At 36.4% G+C, this 15,883-nt stretch overlaps 1 protein-coding gene and 1 pseudogene across 3 annotated transcripts in view; both read right to left on the bottom strand.

Annotated features, from left to right (window-relative positions):
• TFPI (tissue factor pathway inhibitor) overlaps window positions 1–15,883 on the bottom strand; it is an 87,177-nt gene that overhangs the window by 27,997 nt on the left and 43,297 nt on the right. For all 3 annotated transcript variants that reach the window (XM_064373272.1, XM_064373273.1, XM_064373274.1), the window contains exon 3: window positions 10,160–10,357. In XM_064373272.1, coding sequence (XP_064229342.1) covers window positions 10,160–10,357 — 198 coding nt within the window. The remainder of the gene's footprint in view (window positions 1–10,159; window positions 10,358–15,883) is intronic.
• LOC105725142 (protein enabled homolog) lies at window positions 86–10,153 on the bottom strand (annotated as a pseudogene).

Raw genomic sequence — 15,883 nt, 5'->3', positions numbered from 1 at the left:
TATTATTCATGCAGGTAATTGAGAAACAGTGCAGAAATCAACTTTAAATAAAAAATTATTCCTCCCTTTCCTCCCACTCCCCTATACTCTACAAAATGTTTTCCCTGGGACTAGGCCCTGAAAAGGCCACTACATATTAGTGTGACATGCATTACTGTCTGCAATTAAAAGAGCTAACTTTGCGGTGATTGTAATTACATTATAAAAATGTCCACATGCATAAATCTAAAAAAGATTGAAAACCTACAGTAAATCTACAATATATTGTTTACATTTGACCACTGGTTTGTGTTATGTAGAAGTCATAGATTTGGTAAAGCATTGTAACAATTTAGGAAGGCATCTAAATCTTTAAATTCTGGACAAATTTTATGTTTCAATCTACAAAATTGCATGAAGGCTAACTCGAGAGACTTCCTATCATTCTAAAATTCCTCAAGCTGAACAAATCATTTTTAGGACACTTTCTTATAAATATTAACCTTTGAAAGCACTTATGATTCCATTTGTTCCGCGTATTATGACCTTAACTTACACAGGGCTGATCTCAATTATTCATGGAATATCAAACATGATAGGAAGAGCAAACCTGAGAGAAACATTACAATACAATAGCAAACTTGCTCAATTCTTCATCAGCACTCTCTGCAAAAAAACTTCCTAAGCCTTTCTCCTCTTTATTTTAGCAACGAATTGCGGAAAATGTGCGATTTTATCTTGACATGAAAATATTTCAATGCGCGATGATCTTGCCTGATGTGTTTTAGTATTTTCTGCATAACTGTTACAGGAACTCTTATATGATTCTCTTCCATTCTGTTGTAAAGGCCAGAAAAAAGCAGTAAACTGAGAGGGAAAGAGCTTATCGCCAGAGTCATAATGTCTGAAGGCTTTCAGAGTCGGTTGGTTTTTCCCTCCTGTTTGTCTACATTTTCTTCTTACAGCTCATAAAATGTAGGGGTTTGCTGTTGTGAACAGTTGTTGTTTGTAGGATTTTTTTTTCTCCAAATTAAAGTCCTATCTCTCCTTAGTCTGTTTCTTTATGCAGTATTTGACTTGCTCAGTTCCTGCCATCAATGAGCTCTTCTTTTAGCTTTGCTAATTCCTTTCTCATTTCATCTAAAATGTCCTGCTTCAGCCTGTCGTAGTCAAGTCCTTCCGTCTGGACTCCATTGGCATTGGGCTGTGATAAGGGTGTGGATTTTGGTCTGTGTAATGAATCATAGGACCTGTTGTCAAAAACAGTCTGATTTTTCCTTGGAGAATCCCGTCTGGAGATAACAGGTGACTTGCTGCCATTTATTGTATTTGTTCTTTCTCAAGGTTTTCTTGTTGGTTCAGGTGTACTTGCTGAAGAGACTTTAGAAGTTACAGGCTCTGAATCTTCACCTTTGTCCTCTTTTTGTTCTGTTTCTGTTGTTGATCCCTTTTCAGCAATTCCTCTCCTCCTGGCCAGCAGGGCATTCATTTCTTCCATTAAACCACTACCCCCTAAAGGAAGGGGTCCATTTCCACGGCCGGTGTCTGTTTTAGATGAGGCTGAGTTCACACCAATAGCATTCCCTCCACTTGGGAAAGAGGCATCCTCCATCCGTGACACTTTCCTAAGTTTTGCTCCAGCAATTGCAGCTGCAAGTCTAGTTAATGGGCGATTGTCTTCTGACATGGATCCCGAAAAGAATCCAGATGCAGGGAGGGGAGGGGCAGGAGGCGGTGGAGGAGGAGAGGGTACTTGATTAGGGAGAGGAGGGGGTGGTGGAGGCCCAGTGGATGGGAGTGGAGGAGGTGGAGGGGGCCCTGGGGGAGGAGGAAGTGCTACTGAAGCCTGTGCAGGCCCTGGTGGGAGTGGTGGAGGAGGTGGAGGTGCAAGTGGTCTCAAGACAAGGCGCTGTTGGGCTGGTGTCTCGGCCGGCTGAGAGGCTGCCTGCAAGCCTGGCTCAGAAGCAGAAGAGTCTCCCAGCACAGAGTTTAGAGGAGTCTCAACAGAGGCAGGGGCAGCAGCATTTGATATTCTGCGCTCTCTCTCCCATTCCAGCTGTTCCCTTTCTAACCGTTCTTATCGCTCCCTTTCTTGCCTCTCCCGTTCCAGTCTCTCCCTCTCTCATTCTTGTCTTTCTTGCCTCTCCCGATCCAGGCGTTCCAGCCGCTCTAGGCGTTCCTGCCGTTCCTGTTCTTGTCTGTCTCTCTCCAGCTGTTCTTGTTCCAGTCGCTCCCTCTCCAGCCTTTCCCTTTCTAACCTCTCTCTTTCCAACCTCTCTCTTTCCATTCTTTCTCTCTCCAGCCTTTCCCGCTCCAGCTCCTTTTGTCGTGGCTGTTCTTGTAGTTGTCTTCTTTGAATTTCCATTTCTGCTTGGGATGGGCCATTCTGAACTTGGGCAGGTAGTTGTGAGTTTTGTCTAGGCAATGTTGGCCCTGCTTCCTGTGAATTTAACACTTCTAAGGCATGCATCATGGCACTTGTGAAGACATTGGCATCCTCTTTGCTGCCAAAGTTGAGACCATACACCTGTCTAGCATCTCGGCACTGGTGGAAGGTCCGTGTAGCTTGATTGTACTTCAACCCTTTAGGAATGGCACAATTTATCACGACCTGATGGTCCTGAATCTTTCTGCCCACCACTCTGAATGTGTTGTTGCCTGTATGGTGATAGATATGAACTCTGCTGAACCCAGTTGAGTCACCAGCTGGCACCCACTTCTTATTGGCATCACCATAAACCATCGCAGCAGCTCTTGCCTGACAGATACTCTGTTCACTCATGGTGCCGGCGGCGCAGAGGCTTCCCCAGCAGCCGGGAGACGCGGGACGCGCCGAGCCGAAGGACGTCTCTCCTCCAGGGGCGGGGAGCAGCTAGGAGATGGGAGACAAGTGTCCAGCTCCTTCGACGGCCAAGGGCTACAACATCTCCTCGCACAAAGCCGAGGCGCCGGCCGGGAGTGTGAGAGAAGCGGGCGAGAGAAAGACTGGGGAAGGGGCGAAGAGGCCGAGGCGCGGAGCGGGTCCCCAGGTGGCCGCTGCCTCCCACCTCCTCGTGGTCCTGCTCCTCCTCCCGGAGCTTCCTTGGCTGCCCTCCGAATTTCTGTTTCTGAGTTATTTCACTTAAGATAATGGCCTCCAGTTCCATCCATGCTGCTATAAAAGACATGATTTTTATTTTTAATGGCTGAGTAGTATTCCATGGGGGGTATGTGTGTATACATAAATATCATATTTTCTTTACCTAATCATCTGTTAATGGACACTTATGTTGATTTTATATCTTCGCTATTGTACATAGTGCTGTGCTAGACGTTCGAATACAGTTATCTTTTTGATATAATGATTTCTTTGCTTTGGGGTAGATATCCAGTAGTGGGATTGCTGGATAAATGGTAGTTCTATTTCTTAGGTCTTTGGGAAATTTCTATACTGTTTTCCATAGAGATTATACAAATTTACATTTCTAGCAACAATATATAAGCATTTTCTTTTCTCTTAATCTTCAACATCTGTTATTTTTTGTCTTTTCAATAATAGCTGTTCTGATTGCGGTAATATATCTCACTGTGATCTTAATTTGCATTTGTCTGATGATTTGTGATTTTCAGCAGTTTTTATATGCTTGTTGACTGCATGTATGCTTCTTTTGAAACATATCTTTTTGTGTCCTTCGTCCATTTTTTTTAATGGTTTGTTATTTTCTTGTTGAATTGTTTGAGTTACCTGTAGATTTTGGATATTAGTTTTTTGTCCAATACATAGTTTGCAAATATTTTTCTCATTCCTTAGGTTATCTGTTCCCTCTGATATGTCTTTTGCTGTGCAGAAGATTTTAATTTACTTGTGGATCAACTTTAATTCTCATTTGTCTATTTTTGTTTATTTTCAATTTGCTTTTGAGGTTTTAGTCACAAATTTTTTGCCTAGGTCAAATATCCAGAAGAGTTTTTTCTAGATTTTTCTTCCAGAATTAATATGGTTTTAGGCCTTACATTTAAGTCATTAATCTATTTAAATTTTTGTATAAGATGAGAGACACTGTTCCACATTTATTCTTCTGCATATGGCTATCCATTTTCCCAACACCATTTATTGAATAGAGTGCCCATTCACCAGTGTGTGTGGTTTTGTCGATTTTATCAAAGATCAGTTGGCTGTAAATAAATATAAATAACTGTTACAGTCAGGATGAAGGCTGTACCCTGCAAAGCTACAGGGGCAGAGCTACCCAAGACCATGGGAGCCCACTACTAGCATCAGCATGACCTGGATGTGAGACATGGAGTCAAAAGAGATTATTTTGGAGCTTTAAGATTTGACTGCTCCGCTGGATTTTGGACTTGCACGGGACCTGAAGACCCTTTGTTTTGGCCAATTTCTCCCATTTGGAACAGCTGTATTTACTTAATGCCTGTCTCCCCCTTGTAGCTAGGGAGTAACAAACTTGCTTTTAATTTTAAAGGCTCATAGGCAGAAGGAACTTGCCACCTCTTGGAGAACACTTTGGACTGTGGACATTTGAGTTAATGCTGAAATGAGTTGAGACTTTTGGAGACTGTTGGGAAGGCACGATCAATTTTGAAATGTGAAGAAAGGCGATTTGGGAGGGGCTGAGGGTGGGGTAATATGGTTTGGCTGTGTCCCCATGCAAATCTTATCTTGAATTCCCTCGTGTTGTGGGAGAGACCTGGTGAGAGATAACAGAATCATGAGGGCAGGTCTTTTCCCTGCTGTTCTCCTGATGGCGAATGAGTCTCAGGAGATCTGATGGTTTTAAAAAGGGGAGTTTCCATACACAAGCTCTCTTCTCTTGTCTGTCGTCATGGGAATCGTGCCTTTCACCATCTGCAATGATTGTGGGGCTTCCCCAGCCACATGAAACTGTGAGTTCATGTAATCTCTCTTGCACATTGCCTGGTCTCGGTTATGTCTTTATCAGAGAGTGAAAATGGACTAATACAGTTCTCTATTCTATTTCTATTGATCTATATTTATTTTTATACCAATATGATGGTCTTTTGGTTATTACAGCCTTGTATCATTTGGATTCCAGTAATTTGACATTTTCAGTTTTCTTCTTTTTGCTTAGGATTACTTTGGCTATTTGGGCTCTTTTTTGGTTCTGTATGAATTTTTCTATTACTTTTTCTAATTCTGTGAAAAAAATGACATTGGTATTTTGATAAAAATTACATTGAATCTGTAGATTGCTTTAAGGATTATGGTTATTTTAATTATATTGATTCTTGCAATCCATGAACATGGAATGTTTTTTCATTTTTTCATGTCATCTACAATTTCTTTCAACAGAGTTTTGTAGTTTTCTGTGTAGAGATCTTTTACCTTCTTACTTTAATGTATTCCTAGGCATTTTGGTTTTTTGTAGCTATTGCAAATAGAATTGACTTATTGATTGTTTTCACAGCTTTATTGTTATTGGTAGATAGAATCTTTCAACTCTTTAAGAAATTTATTCTCTTTTGAATTGTTTCTTGTAAGAAATTTGTAATTATTTTGGTCTTTGTTCCCTTACATCTAATGTATTCTCTCCCCAGCTCCTTTTAAGATTACTTTTATCTCTGATTTTCAGCAATTTAACTCCAATATTTATTTATGTGTTTTATTTTCTTTTTGTTTATCATTTATTATTTGTAAAGGCTCTTGGTTCTATATATTATAATTTTTATCCAGTATGGTTAATTCTTTGGTATTTTATTTGTTCACATATTTTTTCTGCTGTGACTCTCAGGATTTCAATTATACATTTTGGTGGACCTGTTGATATTGTGTCACTAATTGCTAGGCCATATGCTTATTTGCTTGTTTGTTTGGTCTGTTATTTTCCACTGTGCTTGATGTTAAACTGTTGTTCTGTTTTCAAGTTTACTAATCTTTTCTTCTGTAGTGTCTACTATGGTCTTAAGTACATCTTGTGATTTAAAATTTTTATATATTTTTCAGTTTCAGAATTTCCATTTAGTTCTCTTTCATATTTTCAATTTATCTCTATATTATGTTCATGTTTTATTTCATTTATTATATTTATAACAACCATTTTAAAGTCCTTGTCTGCCAATTCAATCACCTTTGTTATTTCTGTCTTTTTAAATTGAGTCATTTTTCTCCACGTTTTGATCACAATTTGCTTCTTCTTTGAACGTTTAGTATTTCAAAGTATTTTTGGATATTTTTGAATGTCATACTGTTGGTTGATGAATTTTATTGTCTTTGGCTAAAGAATGTTGAAGTTCATTTTTGCAGGTAGTTAAGTTACTTGTGGATTAACCGAATCCTTTAAGTTTGTTTTTAAGCTTTGTTAGGGCAAGCCTAAAGTACCTTTTACTCTAGGTCTAATTTAGGCCTAGTACTAAATTAAATACTAAATGTTACTTAGTCATGTGGGCCCTTTACCAATTGTTCCACTTATAGATCCTTGATAATTATTTTCCCAAACTCACAGAATTTCACTTAATTAATTTTTTATTATTCAATGAAAAACTCGAAGACTACCCTATCCAGATTTCTAGGGTGTTTCTTCACACAGGTCTATCATATTCCACACTGAATTAGTCTGATTTCACTCTGCTGATAAAGACATACTGAAGACTGGGCAATTTACAAAAGAAAGAGGTTTATTGGACTCAGAGTTCCACCTGGCTGGGGAGGCCTCACAATCATGGCCTCCCCAAGGAGGCATAAGTCACATCTTACATGGATGGCAGCAGGCAAAAAGAGAGGTTGTGCAGAGAAAATCCCATTTTTAAAACCGTCAGATCTTGTGAAACCCCTTCACTATCATGATAAGAGAATGGAAAAGATGCCTTCATGATTCAGTCATCTCCCACCAGGTCCCTCTCACAACATGTGGAAATTATGGGAGCTACAAGATGAGATTTGGGTGAAGAAACAAAGCCAAACCATATCATTCCACCTCTGGCCCCTCCCAAATCTCATATCTTCACATTTCAAAACCAATCATGCCTTCCCAACAGTCCCCAAGAGTCTCAATGCATATCAGCATTAACTCAAAAGTCCACAGTCCAATGTCTCCCCCAAGATGTGACAAGTCCCTTCTACCTAGGGCAGGGGCAAAATGCTGCCAGTCTCTTTGCTAAAACATGAGAGTCAGCTTTGCTCCAGTTCCCAACAAGTTCCTCATCTCCATCTGAGACCACCTCAGCCTGGACCTTATCATTCATACCATTATCAGCATTTTTCTCAAAGCCATTCAACAATCTCTAGGAAGTTCCAAACTTTCCCACCTTTTCCTGTATTCTTCTGAGCCCTCTAAAGTATTCCAACTTCTGCCTGTTACCCAGTTTCAAAGTCACTTCCACATTTTCAGGTATCTTTTCAGCAACACCCCACACTACTGGTACCAATTTAGTGTGAGTAAGTCACATCTTACAAGGATAGCTGCAGGCAAAGAGAGCTTATGCAGAGAAACTCCTGTTTGTTAAAACAATTAGATCTTGTGAGACCCATTCACTATCATGAGAACAGTATGGTAAAGACCACCCACTCCCTCATCCCTTGTGATTCAATCATTTCCCACCAGTCCCTCCCACAACATGAGGGACTTATGGGAGCTACAAGATGATATTTGGGTGGGGACACAGAGCCAAACCCTACCACACACATTGTTAGAAAAACCACAACCACTTCAGCTTTCTAATCTCTAATAGCCATCTCCTCTCTTTAGAGAGTCCACCATTATATACTTGGATTTCTTACCCATAACTCTTGTTCAGAATGCCTTCATACAGAAAGCAGGGGAGATTGGAGGGCTTATGTTATGTATTTACCTTCTCCCAGAGGTTGCAATCCTTCACTGCCTTTTGATCGATATTTACAAACACTAGTTTTTTACATTTTGTCCAGTTTCATAGTTCTTTACATTGTGAGAGAAAAGTACAGTTCTAGTTATCTGTCATGGCTGTAAATGAAATTCTCTTCTTAGGTGTGTTTTTAAAAGTCCAGCCATACATTTTCTATATATCAGCTATATCCTTAACAGTAATGAGCTGTATGTAACACTCAGATATTGATGCAATAATAGAAAGTGATATTTTTTTTTTTTTTTTGAGATGGAATCCTCATTTGTTGCCCAGGTTGGAGTGCAGTGGCACAATCTCAGCTCACTGCAACCTCCACCTTCTGGTTTTAAGCAATTCTCCTGTCTCAGCCTCCTGAGTAGCTGGAACTACAGGCACATGCCACCATGCCTGGCTAATTTTTATATTTTTAGTAGAGACAGGGTTTCACCATGCTGGTCAGGCTGGTCTCAAACTCCTGATCTCAGGTGATCCACCTGCTTTGGCCTCCCAAAGTGCTGGAATTACAGGCATGAGCCACTATGCCCAACCTCAAGTGACTTTTGATAGATAATGAGGAGATGGAGGTAAGCGAGTTATATTTACATGAAGACCAGTAATGATATGTTAAATGATAAACAGGGCCATCACTGATGAGCAAAATGATTAAATTTGAGTAACTTTTAAAGAAAAGAGTAACTTTTGTACAATGATAAACCATAAGACTTGAATTATACACATATACAAAGAACAGGTGTGTATTTCAGAGAGGAGACTCACTGATGAAAATAAATAGCCTCCTAAATGAAAGAGTGAGGATTACTAAGGATGAGCAACCAGGCTTCTGGCCAAAATACTGACAACTAAGAATGATTTTCAACTCAACACAAAAGGATACTTGGCCCAATGTATAAGAAAGAAAATGGGGTAGAGAAATCTGTGATGAATGGAAAATGACCAGGCAATCACAAAAACCAAAGGCACTTCTGAGGACCACTGAGCTGCCTAAACTGTGTTAGTAACATTCCTAGGGCATCTATGGAGAGGAAATAGGGAAATCAGTGCTGTGAGGTTAAAAAAATATATTCATGTCTGTTCTCTTTTGAAAGCTCTGGAGCATACAACAAAAGACGTTACAGAGTCACAGAGGAGAGAAGTTTGCTCTTTTCACCACATTGAGATTTTCCCACAGGCCAAGAGCACCGTGATGCCAAGGCTGTTTAGTAAAAGCTGTTTAGAAAGCAGTAGCAGAGTGAGCATGCAGAGCTGCCTGAATTGCATAAAACAAGACATCTAGTGTTACTAACCAGAGATATACTTTCTGTATCACCTAAATTCTATCCAATCAGCTCTACAAACATGCTATGGTAGAATTTTAGACTAGAGACTAGGGAAATAAAAGCAACCCAACTTATTATATTCCTTGAGTAACTTACAATTTGGGAGAATAATCTGAGATTAAAAAAAGCATTCAAAATTTTGGTCAGTAATTATTTCTAATTTATCTTAGTGAGAAGATATAAAATCACATGGAATAAGGTAATTAGCAAAATTTATAAAAAAGTTAAATTTTAATAGGATTAATGCATAATAAATGTTTAATATAATATGATGTACTTTTGAAATTTATAACTTAGTAATATTAATATAAAATGTTGGGTTTAGTAAAGCCTACAAAGGTCATCAGGGATGACTTTTCTTTTTTATAGCATTCTGTTTTTATTTTCTGTAGTATTTCAAGGTTCCAATAACAAAAAACCCTTAAATTTCATATGTAGTTCAACTATTTCATGCAGCTTAGAATTTTATTATTAGTAGCCATAGAACTTCAATTTTCAGATTCGTGATCTTGATATCATGAGACCATTGTGTTGACAAAGGAAAGACTAAGTCAATGTGACTAACAGTTCTTCTTCTGCCAACTCAGATTGCAATTTTGGGTTGCTGAATTATACCCATTTTATTTCAAAAATACGCCACCATTCTGTAAACATGAGTTGAGATTTTCTTCTTTTTTTTTTTTGTCTTTATTATGGATAAGAGTATAAGACAATAAATGAGGCTTCATATATTTTGTAATCACTGATATGAAAAAATGAAAAACGATAGTTGAATATACATGTTGAACTTACCTAAAATATGATAATTTGCTTTAAAAGGTCTCTCAGGCATATAGAGAGTTTCTGGTACCTATAAATATGGGTAATTCATGGTAAAGTTCAGAATTGTCAGTAATGTGGAAATAAAAGCTTCCTTGGAAATGTTAAAATAGCATGAAGTTACATTTTTCCCTAAATTATCAAGTCCATAATTAGACTCAGTAGTCCTAAAGGGTATTGAGTAATAAGGGTTCCCAGAAACCTACCTGTTGCACACATTTCTTCGCACTCTTCCAGACTGTCAAATCGATTCTGATTTCCTTCACATCCCCCATATATAAATTCTTCACACTGTCGAGTGAAAACATTGAAGAAATATCTCTTCATCCATGCTTTACATGGGCCATCATCCGCCTTAAATGCACAAAATGTATGCCTGAATTTCAGTGGTGGCAACTCAGTGTCTATAAGGTAAAAATAAGAGATATAACGTGTCATCCTTCATCAACACTATAATAATGTTCTTTATTTCCTTTTTAATATGTCCTGATTTTAAGGAAAAATGCCATAACACATGCTGATAAGAAACTATAAAAAGTTATTCAGTTATCAAAAAGGTAGATAAAGTTAATACATTCACCAAATGAGACACAACTTCTAGACTCTTGTTTGAGAGGTATTGCTTAAATCTCACTAAGCAAACTAGGAGGGAATTGAGTAGTACTTGTAAGGTAACTTCATTCAGGTGGATGTGTCAGCAATAGACCCCTTCTTTTAACTCAGACAATGGGCAATTCTTTGAGTTTCTCTCCTTAACCCATAGTTGTGTCACTCTTCATACATAAATCAACAGCATATTCACATTCATATATAAATATATATATATATATAAACACACACATCTATGTGTATAATACCATATTAAACCATTCCCTAATTATGAAAATTTATGTGTTTGATGTTACAAAACATAAACTGCATGGTGCTTTTCTTTTTTACTTACCATACCATGCTTGGGTTTTAATAATGTTGAAATAACATAAATAATGCTTTCTATGTTTTACATAGAATGAGGCAATTATTTTGACTTCGAATTACATATTTTTTTCTTTAAACATTTAACTACTAATTGCAACAACAGAATTTTCTATCCTGGGAATGGGCATACACATAGTATAAATTCAACTAGATTTTAAAAACATTTTATTTTTTTCACGTCCAATAAAATTAATAGAAATCTAATGTTAAATAAATTCTATTTGTTTACCAGTAAAGATAGACACGAAAATTGTGGTTGGTGCAACCAAAAGAATAGTGATGAAAATGCTGTATAATACAGCTTGAATATTTTCTGTATATTGAGTCCATATATTTTCTTTGTCTTTGGCAATTGATTATTATGTGGAATATTGAAATTGGTAAATGACCTAAACCAATTTTCCCTTTAGAGGGAAGCAATACTATATTAAACAGATGAGTATAAATATCTTCAAAAAAAGTGTGTTCATGCACTCTAAAATAGTTTACTTTGAACAAAAAAAAGAATGGATGAGACTTTAATATTTTCACATAAAATATTTTTAAAGCATAAAGTATGGGATAAGTTTGTGGATGTATGATTGTCTAAATAGAAATCCATTTTAAATTTCCTGTAATGTCAACACATGAATTTTTTTGAAAGAGAAAATATGCATGTAATAAAAGTTAAATTACATAATTTTATTAATTTCATTCCACCCATAATGTATTATTATTTTAATTATCAATTTTGAATTAATAGCAAGTATTAGTCTTACTTTACTAATTTTAAAACTCTTTGTAACAAAATGATTGAAATTGTATTGTTAATTTTGTATATGAGTCATAAAACTGTAAGTAGTCTTTCCAATCTTGGAAGGGTTAAAATTATAGCTTTCTATATATAAATTGGCACTTGCTGCTGTTTGATTCATGGGACACTAATTATTTATGAACATGTATATTTTATCTCAACTACTAACACTGCTTTTAGTTTTTAAAAATTCCAGTTAAATTTACATAATGCCATCTAATCATTTTGATCTATTTGATAAGTTAATTATTTTTTCAATTGATACAAATTAGATGACAGAACTGATAGAAGAGTATGTTTTTCAGATCCAAAATTTAAGTTAGAATAACATATGGCAGATAATTATTATGATACAGGGATACTTTCAGCATCAAACACAGTTGTTATAAAATAGCTAATTAGCAAGTAAGAATGTTGGTCAAACCTTTAACTAAAGTTGAGTTTTGTGTTCATATGCTTCTTTTTTTTTTTTTTTTTTTTTTTTGAGACTGAGTCTCGCTCCGTCGTCAGGCATGAGTGCAGTGGCGCAATCTCGGCTCACTGAAACCTCAGCCTCTTGGGTTCAAGCGATTCTCCTGCCTCAGCCTCCTGAGTAGCTGGGATTGCAGTGGCGCGCCCACATGCCCAGCTAATTTTTGTATTTTTGGTAGAGACAGGGTTTCACCATGTTGGCCAGGATAGTCTCAATCTGTTGACCTCATGATCCGCCCGCCTCCACCTCCCAAAGTGCTGGATTACAGGCGTGCGCCACCGCGCCCAACCGAACATATGCATTTGTGTGTCTTCAACTTTCTCTAGAATTATGTTCAATTGGCAAAATATAATGCTTGTGTTTACCAATATGATATATTTTAATAATTTTAAACCAATAACAGTTTTACTAAATTCAATAAATATCTACACTCTATATACAAATAATTTTATCAAAATGAGTTAAGAAATATTGGTAAACATTGACAAGTTTAAATGTCATTTTTCTTTCAAATCCTTTATCTAACATTTTATGTTGATGAACTTATCTAAAATATGATAATTTGCTTTAAAAGTTCTCTCTAGCATACAGACAGTTTCTGGTGCCTATAAATATGGGTACTTCATGGTGAAATTCTCTCATTTTTCTTAAATTAGATACACAAGTACTTTCTACTTTCTAATAGAAATTAATAACATAAATTTGAGAATTGATAAAATTGTTTTCTAAAAATAGAAAACTATATCAATCAAAATGACTTCTTAAAACACATTTTCTCTATCACTGAAGTTAAAAATTGTCAGTTTGAATTTAAAAAGAATGAAAGTTTTTTTTCTGAGTTGCACATTTGTGAATAATTGTAAATGCTGTTTATACTTTTTTGTCTTTACTTAAGGATTTTAGAATGCCAAGCTGACATTTTGAGTTATTAAGAGAAGCCAGGAAGTTTGGTATGAAGACCCTATGCATCTGACTTACAGTAAGTCACAGTAAGTATCATAGAATTTAGCATCATGGGTTTCTCAACTGTAGGCATGTTTGTTTTTGACACCAATAAAAATATGACCTACCAGCTGTTTAAATATTGGACCTCAGAATTCACATAATTTTAATCAAGGCATGAATAAAAATATTCTGGCATTTAAAATTTTACAGCTATACATCATGATCTCAAATCGCTGTAGAACTTCTCATACAATGTGATGTTATTCATTCCCAAGTTAACGTTACTTTAGAACTTTAGAAACAAGTTATTGAAGCAGTGTTTCAGACAGAAAACTTGAATACAAATGTGTATCTGCAGAACACAGGGAATTTCACCTAATTTCTCAGTTGCCATGTATATTCAGAAAAATAATCTTTATAAATCAATAATTTTTATCAGATATTAATTGATGACTTCTCTACTTTTTATTCTCGATATATTTGATAGTGTTTATCATCAAGCTAAATCTTTTTTCCATTTCCTGCATTAAAGATGTACTCACCCAAGTTCAATCTGCTATTTACTAATTGGGCCAGCAGGTGGTGGCAGTGCACCACAAAACCAAAGGAACAAAAACTAGCTGTAGTAGTCGTACGCAGCAATAATGGTTAATGTTGCTCACGGAGTAATTACAATACTCTGGACATTTTTGTAATTGTACCATTTAATGATCATAATAGTGAGTTAGATGTTACTATCTTCATTTTATAAATTATAAAACAGCACTGAAGAAATTAAGTAAATGGCTTAAATTCATATCATAAATGATGGGTTTTAAATTGACCCCAATATGGTTTTACAACCCATATCTCACACCTTCTTAATACCTGTGTGATACTGTCACAGATATGTGACTGAGATTCCTCAACTAGCATTTGGATCAAGCATACAGTTTTAATTATATAATCTCCACTCAACAGCATTCTTTTTTTCAAACATTCACCTTTATGAAACTAAAAATGGCTTAAATGACAGAGGTTGGTGGTAATTGTACAGAAATTTTCTAAGAAAAACATCGAGTATTAACTTTTACGAATTATATTTTGTTAATTATTAGGTGATTATTTGTCTTTATTCACACTTTAATGTATTTCTTTTAGAAATCCTGTGTTAGAATATTCTTTGTGCAGTGATCCTGTGGCCCACACCTGAGCGCAGCATCCCGGGACTCAAGCAATGACAAGGCTTGGTGTGTGACCTTTGTGCCATGCCACCCCACCCAAAAGGGATGTAAATCTGCCTTGGTTTTCATTTCTTATTTTGGATAAACCCTTTTGGATGTTAATAATTGTGTGTTGACCATGTGTTGGGCGCTGTGCAGCAGCTCCTCCTTCGTGGAGCATACAGACACTCAGGACTTACACAGATATTCTGAAAGTCCTGGGTGCTGTGCGAGTGAACAATAGGATACCTAAATTATCCTGAAGGGGGCAGCGATAACTTTCTTGAGACTTGAAAGTGAGACTTGAAGGAAGTGTTTACAGAGGTAATAATTATCTGACAGCAGCCATGAGAAACAAAACACACACAGGCAATCTAAAAGGAATTTAATTTGATCCAGCCATATAAATAGAATTATGGTTTGTATTGAATCATTCACACTTGATACCATGAATTTTACATCTCATAGTCTGAAGGTTACAATCTTGCCTTCCCCTCCCCACCACTCCATGTCCTGGGATGTTGGATAGAAGGCTTACTGTAATATTTGATGCCTGAGAACATGTCATGCCCTTGACTGTAAGAATACTCATCCTCTTAGAACTTATTTGTGAATCTAGGGCTTTCAGGTAACTTAATGTCTAAGAGTCCACATGCTGCTTGCCTCTAATGAAAGGATTTGATTTTTTTTCTGACAGGAAAGAACAAAGGCAGATACCTTTTGCCTTCTCTGTGTCAGAAAATGTGCCAGATGATTTTCCACTGTTTATATTAAAACTATAGGAAATTAGTTATTTACATTATTCATTACAGCTTAAGACACTGGGCGTTAGAAAGTTTAAATAACTTATTGAATCTCACAAAGGTACTGGGTGGCAAACCATACCTGCAAACTCAGGTCTGTCTGATTCTAAATCCTACAAAAGATACCCACCTTTCACTAAATGTTCACTCTTAATTTTCTCTCTCCCAGCCCAATGGAATTGTTTTAAAAAGCGTATTACCACTGTTTTTATTATCATTTTTGTCTTATCTAGAAGTTAATTCTGGATTATTCTCCCTGCTGATTGTGAGAGAAGCAATAAAATTCGATATATTTTTCTATTAATAATAGTAGCTTATTTCGATTAAATAATATACTTCTATAAAATGATGGTATGATCTTAGCATCATGTGACAAATTGTATCACCAAAATAGAATTTTTTTTTTCAGATGTGAGATCTGGTTACTGTAAAAATTAATTTAAAATAAAAACAGAACAAAACCAGATAAAACTGAAACTAGTCGGCCAAGAGGTCTTTAAGTCTAGCTTAAATATCAAAATTCTTTGTTATCCATCTAGGTTTGGCAGCTATCTTATAGTAATTTTAAATTCTGGCTTAATTACTGATGACTTGATTCTGGGTTATTGGTTGACAGTGGCATCAGCAACAATTTCAGGAACTTCCTGGTTAAGCAGTATTCATTTTTCTCAGTCCAATTGAGGAAAATTAGACTGGGACAATACAGGGAACACTTGGATCAATTTGCTTCTCACTTT

Source organism: Aotus nancymaae, unplaced genomic scaffold, assembly GCF_030222135.1.
Source record: "Aotus nancymaae isolate 86718 unplaced genomic scaffold, 86718_ANA_hifiasm-v0.15.2.pri h1tg000008l, whole genome shotgun sequence".
NCBI lineage: Eukaryota > Metazoa > Chordata > Mammalia > Primates > Aotidae > Aotus > Aotus nancymaae.
Note: the sequence above shows the minus strand (reverse complement) of the source record. Positions and strands in the feature narration are given on the sequence as shown.